The sequence below is a fragment of the Lonchura striata genome, chromosome 2 (genome assembly GCF_050655825.1).
Source record: "Lonchura striata isolate lonStrDom1 chromosome 2, ASM5065582v1, whole genome shotgun sequence".
Taxonomy (NCBI): Eukaryota; Metazoa; Chordata; class Aves; order Passeriformes; family Estrildidae; genus Lonchura; species Lonchura striata.
Genome location: NC_140704.1, coordinates 119,597,200 through 119,610,156, shown reverse-complemented (window position 1 = coordinate 119,610,156; position 12,957 = coordinate 119,597,200). Strand labels below are relative to the sequence as shown.

The following is a 12,957-nucleotide window of genomic DNA, read 5'->3' as shown; positions in this document are numbered from 1 at the left end:
CTCTGTCAGGCTTGGTGCTTTGACCACTTCCCTGGGGAGCCTGTTCATCATTTGTATGATAACTATTGCTTCCATTTTGTAGCATTAAAAAAAAAAAAAAAAGTCTTTTTTTGGTTTATCAATTGTCTTGATCCTAAATTGTATCATTTCCCAAATACAATCCTTTCTCAGTATGCCTGTTCTCACAAACTTGGATGGCAATTGTAATGTTATCTTTTCTTCTCTTTTGAAACCTTCACTTACAGAATCAAGTGATTATGTAGGAATTACTTTTTTTCCTCTCCTTTTTAATGAGCATCTCTGTGTCACTGGAAAACATCTTGCAGATGTGCATTAGCTTATGGTAGAATACAATTAAAATGCCTGAAATAAAAGCAGTAACATTTCTAAGCACATTTCACAGCTTTTCAGGGGGTTGGCAAAACCAAGGCTAATACTGCATTTAATGTAGTGTTATTTGGGTACAGAGAAACATTCAGATTTAATACAGCACAAGTTTTCTGGGAATATAAATGAGAATGATACTATTAACAGAGACTCTCTCTACCTACCAAAGAATGTCCAAGACACCTGATGACTCAAGTGGGTCATGCCAGTGAAGAAAGAAGAACACTGTGGTTATCTTCTTAGATAACACTTAAGATCCCCATGGGTTTTCTCCTCTTTTTTTTTTTTTAAGTAGTTGAATGAACAATAGCTTTGTATGGTCTGAAAAATTGTTACTCTCTGACTCACCTTGACCACTCAGACAAGAAGCAAAGAACTGTCAGCTCCTTCTGCAGTGTCCATCAAAAATATTCACAAGAACATTCAACTTGTAGAAAAATATGCAAAAGTCATTTCAAGAATTGATGGTGGTAACAGTAATAATGTCTGTCATTCCTTGATATGAATTTTCTCAGAGTAGTGAGATATATGAACTTCACCTGCTCCAGTGAGTAAGCCCTGTGTATTTCTCCTTATGTTTTAATGTTTTAATCTCCAGTGAATTATCCCTAGTGTTTCTTGCATGTACATAGACCTGTTGTATTCACTTTGATCTGTTAAAGCAACCTGTCTTTCTTCTTTCATTTAGTGATAACATCTATTATAAATGAATCTAAATAGAAAGGGACAATTGGGACTTCTGCAGCTTTTCAGAGAGATGTTGCCTCACGGTTATTAATTATAGCTAGAAAAATAACATGAATTATTTTGCTAACAGCACATTCCCTTTGAAACTGCCTGTGTGATGCTTCTCAGAAAAAAAATTATTTACTTCCTAAAGTTACATTCTGGGACGTTAAGAGTTCTGCAATTTGACTCTTTCTGCATGTATTAACCAGCTTGTATCAAAAAGGTTGATAATTCATTTTGGAGTTTTTTATTGCTATGTGCTGCCTTGTGTGAGAGATGAAGGATTCTATCTGCATGCTGTGCCAGATGAAAATATCTCTGTTTTGTGGACTTCAGAGCACAGTCTTTCAAGAAATACGAAGGTTATTGGATATAGTCCAGAGGATAGCAGAAAGGATAAGAGGTGTAGAAACCACACCATACGAACAAAGTCTTTCAATCTTCAGGTTTAGTTGTTTAGTCTAAAGAAGAAAAAACTGAAAGAAAATTCATAATAGCCTTCTAGTGTGTGCAACTTTTCTGTGAAGAAGGAGAAAAACATTCCTCATGTCCACTGGGAGCAAAGCAAAAAGTAGTAGGTTTAAATTACAACAAAGGAGATTTAGGTGAGACATTATGGAACAAAGCCCTTTCCAGTGTAAGGATAGTTGAGCACAAGAATTGCCTAGGGAGGTTATGAAGAGGTTAGACAAACATATGTCAGAAATGATTTAGGTATAGCTAATCCTGCTGTGAGATAATGTTGGACTGAATAACCTTTTGAGGTCCCTTCTAGCACTATTTTTTGTGATTCTGTGATTAGGATACTGTACTCACATCATCCTGCCGTGAGATGTTTCCTTACAGGGATGATATCACTGTATTCTGCACTGTATGCTTTGCTTTGTTTTCACTGTAAACTGATGGGATGAACAATAGTTTGATGTTTAAAGCTCTTTAACCTTGTTCTTAATACCTCAGGAGCTTTGAGCAAGGCATTAGGAGCTCATCTTCAACCAGACAGCCTTGTTCTGGTTTTGCACTACCCATGTGTCTACAAGGGGCTTTAGTACATACCTTAGATTTAGGGACTTGTACTGTCTTTTAACTTGCAGTCAAACACTTATATGGCTAAATGCTCAGTTTCTGCTTTTAAGCAAAATGCAAACGGACAAAAAAATAGTCATGAAAAGAAATGTATCATAGCTTCCCATTAGTAAAACCAAAGTAAAACCAGGCATGTTCTAAAGCTGAATATAACTCAAGTTGTGAAACATCCTGGAACTGACAGATGGAGAATGATATAAAAGTGCCAGATATTATCATTATTACCTCATCACAGAGACCGTTGAAGACGTCAGTTTAAGACTGTCCCTATCCTCTGTAACACTCAAAACTCTTCTAACTTTGTTCTTCCATTTGGCATTCTGCCATCCGTCAGGATTTCGGTTCAGCTTTGCATTCGGCAGGAGTGTGTTCACAATATTGCCTCTGCATACTGAATATGGCTCCAGCACAGCCACACAGCAGTGGGCTTTGTAAAACTCCATCTGGAGGAGCAAGGAATATGAGGTTTCAGATTTTAGAAGTAGTTTAGAAGAAATTGGTCATACATTTTGACATAGTGTGTGTCTGATTAGTGTTACTCTTCTGCAGAGATGAGGTTGTCACAGCCTCTGTGACAGGGACATACCATTATGCCACAGCAGTGACCCGAGTGTTTAATTTTCATGGCTGAGTGTGTTCTTGAACCTACAGAGGAGATGGAACAGTTCTTGGTTTTGTTCATCTTTTAGAAACATATTTTCCACAGTGTGATCTCACATCTTTTTACATTTATGTGATTAGTTGTCCATTCTTAGTGAAGGAATGAGCAGTTTCCATTTTCTTATACAATCCCACTTTTTCACCAGGTAGAGGCAAGATGGGACAATGTAGGCTCTGCAGTGCATGGTAAGGAGGCGAGCCAGAAGCCTCATCAGCAGATGTGAATCACGTCTGTGGATTCTGAGTGCCACAGCTCTGTGAGACGGACTTAGACTGGCTTGTTCTCTGCAGGCAGGTTCCTTAGGTGAAGGTTTCTGGCTTAGCATCTGAAAGAGAAAATGTACTGTTAAACAAGTTTATTTGCTGCTTAGACCTGGTTTTCTGAAGCTAGCCTGGTATTCATCTGAGTTTAAAATTCAGGAGAGAAGCTGAATTCATGTGAAAAATACTGGCGTTTTTACTCCACCACTTCATTTACAGCTCTCAGAATTTCCCTAGTGAAGGGTTCTCTTGCAAATATATATACACATGAATTTTGTATGGGGATACATTGAGTACTGTTCAGTTGTTGTATTATCTAAAAACACAGTCTATGTTCAGTACTGGAGCTAAAATTATACCGCAGACTGTTGGTTAAAAATATATGTTTTTTGAAGAAGACAAATACAGAATGTTCTGTATTAGCTATCTGATATGTGAAGCTCTTAAAGGAGAGATCTTTTTGAATAATAGCAAAATCAGAGAATCACAGAATGGGTCAAGTTGGATGGGACCATAGTATGTCATCTGGTCCAGGCTTCCTAATAAGGCAGGGTCATCCCAGAGCACATGGCACAGGATTCCATCCAGTTGGTTCTTGAGCATCTCCAATAAAGGAGACTCCACAACCTCTCTGGGCAATCTGTTCCAGTTCACAGTCACCCACTCCTTCACATAATAAAGAAGTTCTTCCACATGTTCAGGTAGAGCTTCCTGTGCATCAGTTAAAGCAATTGTATCATATTTTATTTGATGGAAAGTAATTTAAATGGCAGCCCCTGCTCTGCTTTTAGGGATAGATAATTTTGAAATTCATCCAAAATAAGAGTTAGGAGTTTCATGTAGTGGTTGTTGCATTTCTAAAGTTCATTAAATCATTAGGATGGCTACTCTTCCTAAAAAGCAGTCAAGCCTTTCCAGCCTTTCCTAGAAGGGTTTATTCTGCACCACGATATGCTGCCCTATGAAAACCTGAGGGCTCAGCCCCTGCAGGGTGAAGGGTGCCTGGGGAGGGGACACACCCACACTGAGTGCTGCAGACAGGCTGAAGGGTGGGCTTTGCCTCCCTCCGCCCCGCACATGAGGGAGTTTGTGGGTTCTCATGCCCTTACTGTTTGCCCCATGCTGACCAAGGGGACCTGGAGATCCTCCAGTGCTGCTCCACTGTCCCCAGCTGCTGCCCAGCTCAACAGCTGGAGTGAGAGCTAAGTGTCTGAGCAGCAGTTACTGCTTCATGGGCACCACTGTCCTGATACTGGCTGTCTGCTGGAGGCAGAGATAATGATCGCTTTCAAGGCTAATATGCTTGGCAAGGAAGGAGCTGATACTGGAGGGAAGGGACCAAGAAATCAGTAGTAATTTAAAAATATAAATGTCTACCAGGATTCAAATTTCAGCCTTCAACTGATTTCATCCACTGTGCTCTCTGTGCTTATCTCCTCCGGTGCTTTAGTAGTCATTAAATGAACTTGGAAAACAAGTTTGTATTGATAAGTCTTTTTTACCAAAAGCTATTAATTTCTAAAATAACATAAATACAGGTATAATTGTGATGTTACCTTGTCAGAAGCCAATTCAAATGCCTTTCAGAGACATAAGTACATGTAAAGTGGTAAGTATGCCATAACTAATGGTATTATTGGCTTGATTTACTGCCAACCAGTCACCTTTATGAAAATCAATCCCCAAGCTCATAAAATAAAATATCTCCCAAAAATTGATGTATTCTTACACTGTAAATAATAAGAGAAAGAGTGAAGTTATGGGTTTATCTTTACTTTTTCCTATGCGTTACTGGTTGAAAGGTTGAAAGATATCGTACAGATTTCTGTGATATGTGGGAATGGGTACATGAGCAAAAGATACATTATAGAAGTCATGACCTATAAAAATATTTTAAAAAATAAAATAGAGTGATCTTTACACAATTCAGATGACATGTCTAACAAAGACTGTCAGTAGAATAAATGTGGCTATGTTAATATATTGAACAATATATATATTGAATATATATTGTTAATATATAACACATGTCCTTGTCATAATGGAACTTACACAATGGTAGCTGCTGTTGGATTCTACTTTATACATACACACATGTTTGTCTGATGCACAGAAAGACAAGTGTATCTATTTCATTTCGGCTATGAATTGATACTTCCATTTTAAATCACCCACAGAACATCTTAGCTTAAATCTGAGCTTCTTTCTGATACTCTTTGCTATTTGTCATGTTTCTGTATGAGTATACTGAAAAGAGGTTACAGGCAATCTGCTGAGGTCTGTGTGTATGGTGCATTTGACCTCTGGACAAGAAAGGAGCTTCATCCTCCAGTGCTTTTAATTCTTATCCTTGCAGAGGCTGAATCTGTTGCTTGCATTCAAATAGTATGTCTCGTTAATGCTAAGAAGCAGTGACCCACATAGCACAATGAATTCATTTGTCAATCCTGCGATTTCTGAGCTTTCCATTCATATATGTCTTAGCAGAAAATCGACTCAGAAGTCATTTAATCAGTCCATCAATGCATCCTTCTTGTCAATGGTCTGAATTCTGAAAAGTCCAGTTTCTCATTGGGCAGCACCAGGTAAAATAGATTTGGACCTAATACTAGATATACTGCAACAATTCCCTGCAGCTCCCAAATCACAAATCAAAACCACCAAAATCCTAAGTTTAAAAAGCAGGATCTGGAAATTATCTTGAATTTTGAGGATGTTCATGTTCTGGTCTAGGTCTGAACTTCAGAGTGCAAAGCTGTCCCTGTTTGTTAGCATTTCAGAAATACTCTACACACAGTTACAGAAAGCAGTGCCCTTTTGTTCCCCTCATGAAAAAACCTGAGCTTCTTTTTGCCATTTCCGAGGGCTGAGGCTAGAGCCTGAATTCTTTATAACAGTCAGTATTATGAAAATGTCAATCATATCCTTATATGTTTATTTTCAGTATTTACATGTTTATTTAAGTACTTACCATTTCCATTAAGTCTTACATAGCCGATCAGGCCAACCGAGGTTTAAAGGAACAGAACACTTTATTAGTGATATGCTTAATACAGTTTTTTTCCTCTTGTAGATGCAAGATTTACGGAATACAGAAGGAGCCCAGTATAGTTCCCATCCTCAGATGGCAACCATGAGGCCAAGGGTTCAACCTGCAGATATTAGGCAGCCAGGAATGATGCAGCACGGGCAGCTGACTACTATTAACCAGTCCCAGCTCAGTGCACAGCTTGGTTTGAATATGGGTGGAAACAGTGTTCCTCACAACTCGCCCTCTCCACCTGGAAGCAAATCTGCAACTCCTTCACCATCCAGTTCAGTCCATGAAGATGAAGGAGAAGATAGCTCTAAGGTAGGCTTAGATGCTAGGATTACTATGTAAATGGTGGATATTTTTAGAACCTGCTAAATGAATGATATGGCCACAGTTATTAAGGTGATACTTTATACATGATTGGTGGTTCACTGAAGTGAATAAAGAGTTATGAATACAGAATTTACAATATCCAGACAATTCTTCAGGCAGCTTGAGTAAATTGCATCATTCCTCTTTGTGAGAGCAAACTGGAATACTGTTGAACACTGAAAGGATAGACATTCCTTTAGGACTTTAATATAAGGGTTGAGTTTTCTCACTTGCATAGCAGGGATGTTTGTTCCCAGTTAAAGATCAAGTTACTGCTATAAAAAGTATGAACAGTCTGTGCAATATGCTAGTCTTTGCTACTTGGTCACAGGATGAGTAAACAGAACATCATAGCAACCAGAACAGAAAGATCCTATGAACTTTAAAAACCTTACCTTGAAAATCTGGAAGACCCTGTATGCATTCATACTTTTGAGAGGTGCTGACACTTCATCATGACATGTTTAAGCTTCATTTTCATGTCAGTGCAGGAATGAAGTGATAAGAGAAATTTACATAATAAATTTCTTTAAAGGATAAATGTCAATCCACATTGCAGGTTTTGCAAGCAAAAATCTCCCAAATCTCCCAAAATCCTGAAAACCTCCCAGAAATACACAAGTCTATTATCTTCATTTTGCAGACAGAAAAGCTGAGACATGGGAAGATTGGGACTTTATACTAAGTCATCCCTTAAACCAGGAACATAGCATGTTGAAACTAGGAACCTACTTAGCTTTGTTTTTGTGGTCACTAGAAAAAAACAGTCCTGTTAGAGCACTCCTGCAGTGCAGTGTGTGCCACATGCAGTGCAGTGTGTGCCGCAGACATGAATGGTGGGGAAAAGTTGCAGACTTGCAGAGAATGTGAAGAAAGCATATTGTGAGTCACTGAGGAGGTATAATCCAGTCAAGAAATGTGAGTCTGATTTGTTTTAACATTATATTGTTTTTCATGCCTCAAGCTATAAAATAATAATGTAATTGGAGACATATGTTTTACTACATTTTGAATAAATTCTGATTCAAAAGTTTTATTTCAGGACATTCCCCTGACTTCACAAACTTTAGGTTTTAAAAATTACTGAATAATTCATACATTTTAAATGAGCACTTCCTTACTGAGAGAGACTTTAGACTACAGATATGTAAAAATAATTCCAGGCAGCCTTTACTTTTCAGAATAATTTATTTGCTACTCCTGATGCATTGCTAATATTTTTACATTCCTGGGAGTGTGCAAAATGCTCTAAACTTCTGGATAAAATATCCATTCAAATAATTTGGATTTTCTTTCTACTTCTATCAAGTATTTCAATTATTTAACCTATATTTTTCGCATACTTTTTCACTGTTACACTTTGTGCTAACAAAAGTGTAGAGTTGTAGTTTAAAGCAAGCAGTAGTAATCTGAAGTTAATGTTTTTAATAGAGAAATACAAAGCACTGCAGACTAAGTGAAATTGGTATTTTCTTTGTGAAAACCAGTTTATATAGCATTCAACTTTTAATAAGGATGCTATTTTGGAAAACTCTCTTTAAAATTCTTTCATGCTCAGTCTAAACAGAAAAAGATGACAAATGGCACAATGTATGACAAAAAAATAAATCCAGTATGCTATAGATATATTACCTTAAAATTATATTTATAATTTCATTGCTAAGAGAAAAATTTAAAAGGATATTGCATTTGGTTAATATTGACAGAGGGCTTAAAGTCTTCTCCATCAAGTATGGTTTAAGCAGCAAGCTTGATGGGGGAACAGATAATACTATGCATGTCTTCTATGGGATTTCTTAGGTGAAAACACCTGAGGCTAGACAACAGTGGAGACAGGCCATGGGCTGGCACACCTGATCCCATGCAATGATTCTGTAGTTCCCTCTGTAAAAGACAAGAGGGGTTGAATAATCAGCCTGAGGAGTTAAGTGTCTTGTTGTACTTCAAGATTTAAAGCTCTCCACTGTGTATCTTTTTGTCACATTGCTCTTCCTGGAAGCTGCCAGTGAGTGGATAAGAATACTCAAAATAAACCAGTTTGATGTGGAGATCTTTCTCCCCAGATATAACAGTATTACATTTTATGAGAGTTGCTTTGGAGGGGCCTGTGAAAGTTCTCACTCCAGAAATCTTCTTCCAAGTGAAAGAAGGCACTGGATGGGGACAGGAACAGATAGGCCGACCATTCTGTCTCTTGTGAGAACATCTACCTTTTAACTGAATGTAACCTTGTGAAATTAGGATTTTTCTTTTTGATTTATAAACTATCATGCAGATGTGTGGTATTAATTAATAGATCAGGACCAGAGCTCATCAGCCAGTCCTTCAGTAGGAATGCACATGCTGCAGTTGTGGGGTGGCTGTTGGAGCTCACTTTGTGCAGCAATGTTTCTACCATGAGCACTGCATAAAAACCAACTTCCCCTGAACTCACTGTGTCATTAATAGAAATAGTGACATTCTCCCTATTTAACCAGTGGGACAAGGTGTTTGACTGTGTACCCACATTGATCAAAAAGACAAAGTACATTTCCAAATGGAAAATCACCTCAGTATCAGATGACCTCTCTCAGTTTATGCCAACTGAAATGTGTGAAAGAGAAGCTACTGGTCTTTTCATAGCATATTTGGTAAAGAGGTCCCTAAAATAAATACCTATTTCTATCCAGACAAAAAACATACAGAAATCTCAATATTCTTTTCATATTTATATGAATTTATAGAAAGAGCATGATGGAAGGTGTAAAAAAAATAAATACTTTATGTACACATTTGGACTAAAAGTACAATTGTTGCCCTATGCACCACTGATCTCCCTGAATGAAATGACCATTTCAGCTCGATATATATATTCCAAATTCCAGTATTAAGCTTTACAAACTGATGTAATTGTTCATGTACTGAGCTTTGTAGATGTACATTCCATGATAAATATTCAAATTGTTGTAAGCTTTATCCAACATACACAACTAATGGCAGCAGCTGCTAAATGTTATTTGGCAATAATCATTCTCATAAAGACTCTTTCATATAGGTTGTTCAAACTTCAACTGTCCTGTATTCCCATGCTCAAAGAAAGGGAAAGGAGCTGTGTTATAGAGGGCTCCATTTCCCTTCATGCTATTACTCTAAAAGCAGGACAGCTGAGGTTGCTTGACCATGAGCTCAGTGACAACTGTAGCATAGTTGTAAGGTTGGATATACATTCCGAGAGCTGCTGAGACCATGGAACTGTGAAATGTGGCCTCAGATTAAAGGTATTGTCTCTGCAAAGGGTGCACATCACTAAGGCTTCTTAATTCTTATAAATCTCGTATGTGAGGCTATCGTTAGAAGCAGAAAAAAAAGGAGGACTTAAAAATTAGTAGTTGTAAGTAACTATAAAAACATTCTAAACAAAGTGGGCACTTAGCATATGCCTTTTTCTGACCACCTCGACATTAGAATATTACATTTGTGTAATTTTTGCCATAATTCACACTGGTGAATCGTTAAACTTGTACTTCATTATTGCCAAGCATAATTTTGAGCTGCTGGAAGCAGTATTGGTTTGTAAATAAGTATTTCTTCATAGGTGGATAACAGGGTCTCCTTCCATGTTAATTTGCATATCACTTATGAGAGAAATTCAAATAATGTATTTTAGAGGAAAGATAGCAAGAGGTCTGCAAGTAGCAAGAATTAAATAACAGAAACACAATTACTAAAGAACTGCTGCAGCATATTCTCCTTATGTGGCAGGGGTTTTACAATATTTACTTTATATGATAGGAGTTATAAGTGGAATTCTGTGTTGTCTGTTCAGCCTATTATGCAGATGGTGCTTGATTAAAATCTATTTTAAACTACAGCGATTACTGCAAGATAGTGTGCATAAAACAGCTCTCCTAGCTCCATTAAAGGCTTTGGTACTATTGCAGTTTATTTTAAATATGCTTATAGACATTTTACAGGTTCTCAAGGGACATTTAGATATCAACGATGTGCCTTACTTGATAGTTTTAAAACCTACACTAGATATTCTTGTGATCTATTACATGTGCAACATGGTTAATATACACTTTTTTAAAGTGAAAGATTATTGCTTTCTTGTGATAAATAAGTTAAATACATCACCATAATTAAGCAATAAGCCATGACAGGAGGTGGATTACCATGAGCTAACTACACCTCCAGGGATTTTGAGGCACAAGTCTATGCCTAGCAGAATATATATGGTTTTTATTTTATTTTCCATCTGTCTCTGCTTTGGTGGTTAGAAGTCTATGAAGCTGATAGACTGATGGGAGCATAAGGTAGGCCATCATCTCAGCCATTTGCAAGGTTATTAGTACTGGAATTCTGGTATTCTTTTTATTTCGTTATTTTCATATAAGACAAACTGAATTTCCCCTGTGAGTACTCTGTTTTTAACAGTGGGTTTTTGAAGTCTCTTGATCATTAAGGTTGGAGAATAAGTTTTTAGAGCTGTTCACAGAACAGCTTACCAGAAGGCATTTACACAAGTTTCTGTAGTATATCACCTAGTTTAAGGGTAGCTGAAGTAATGTGGTATCCTAACATACAGAGAACTTTTAAATCACTTTGGTTCAAAAATAAACTGAAAGGAGAAAATTATTTCAAAGTCTTTTTGTTCATGGAGTTCCAGTTGCACTGGACTTCTGAAAAGTTTAGACTAATGTTCTCAAATCAGAGCCCTAGTTAATTATACTTTAACTGCTGGTTTTGTGTATCCTGTAGGATTAAAAAATAGAAAGAGACAAAAACCTGGATAGCTTAATAAAGGGGTTTTTTTTCCATTCTGTTTTTCCATATTTTCCAAATGCTGACAACAGGGGGCATGTCTATCAACTTTGTATTAAAGTTGTAGCTTTAATAATGTTAACATAATGCTCAGAAAACAAGCAACTTCATTTTCAAATTGTGGTCATCACTTTGTTGCTGTTTTTAGTAAGACACAGAGATTCAGATTGTTCACTGTAGTCACTTGGGTTCTGTTGGACACCACATATGGAGGCATATAGGAAAACTAAAAAGTTCTTTTTCTCAAAGTGAGGATTTCCAGCCATTTTCCTCATGCAGTTCCAATGATTTGAACACCTGTATCCTCCTGTGCCACTTGATACGCATTATTAAAAAATAATAATAGAAGGAAGTGAAAGAAGTCATGCCTAGTAGATCCTTAGCCTAGAGCATACCATTTATGCTCTTGATCTTCTCTTCTCTTCTCTTAAAAAGCTTATGATGCACAGAGCTTTGGTCATGCCGACAAAAGAAAAAAGCCTTTGAACCCACTTGTAAGATCACACACCATTTCTACAGTTACAGTAAATTAAATGATCATATCAAGAAAAGCTACTTTGCCATGGAGCTCCAATGTGTTAAAGAATCAGGTTATTGTCCCTTTATGTGCTTGTAAGTCACAGAATCCTAGAATAATTTAAGTTGGTAGAGACCTTTAAGATCGTGGAGTCCAATTGTTAACCTCATACTTCCAAGCTCGCCACTAAACCATGTGCCCTGGAACCCACATCTAGACATCTTCTAGATGCTTCCAGGGAGAGTGACTCCACCACTTCCCTGGGCAGACTGCTACAATGCTTGACAATCTTTTTGGTGAAGAATTTTTTCCTAATCTAACTTCCCCAGGGGCAATTTGAGACCATTTCTTCTCATTCTATGGCTTGTAACCTGGGTCAAGAGACCAACACTTACCTTGCTACAACCTTCTTTCAAGCAGTTGTAGAGATGATAAAATCTCTCCTGAGCCTTCTTTTCTCCAAGCTGAACAACCTGTTTCCTCAGCTCTCCTCACAAGGCTTGAGCTCCAGACCCTTCACCAGCTTCACTAGGAGGATAGGGTGCTTTGGTGTTTCCACAAATCCTCATGTGCAGGGTTTTTTTCAGGTAGTGAATAAATAAGGCACATGAGCTTTCCTCCATACACCATTTCTCTTTCACTCCTTTCCTCAAACTATTTGCTTAAGCAGATATAAAAACTACTCAGCCAAATCCAGGTAGGTCAAAACTGATCCTTTAAAGGGCTCTAAACTGTCTATGCTTATAAAGGTTTGTTTCTTCAGACTTTAATTAGAAAGTGTGTAGGGGAATGTCTGTAACTGAAATTGCTTGGTTCACAACCAGATTTTCTTCAAAGTCCCTGGAAGTTGTGCCACCAGCTGCAGAAGAAATTGATTTGAACAGTAGTCTGGGGTCATTCTGGGAAAGCATGAGAACACGCAAAAGGTAGAAATCACACTGTTCCTGCTGTCTGCAGATGGTTCATGTTGTTGAACTGATACTCAGGCTATAGAGAAACTAATTAAATTTAAATTTTCTCATTATTTTCTTGTTATAGCCACTAGCAAAAAAACTTAGAAAAGGTGAAAAGATGACCAGACAGAGATTATAGCAATTATATGAAAGAG

The 12,957-nt window shown here is 37.4% G+C and overlaps 1 protein-coding gene across 6 annotated transcripts in view; it reads left to right on the top strand.

Moving 5' to 3' along the window:
- Positions 1-12,957, top strand: part of TOX (thymocyte selection associated high mobility group box) — a 218,119-nt gene that overhangs the window by 167,571 nt on the left and 37,591 nt on the right. For 4 of the 6 annotated variants that reach the window (XM_085573842.1, XM_021555662.3, XM_077783500.2 and 1 more), the window contains one exon: positions 6,197-6,475. The exons of the other annotated variants lie outside the window; for them this stretch is intronic. In XM_085573842.1, coding sequence (XP_085429968.1) covers positions 6,197-6,475 — 279 coding nt within the window. The remainder of the gene's footprint in view (positions 1-6,196; positions 6,476-12,957) is intronic. 6 annotated transcript variants of the gene reach the window in all.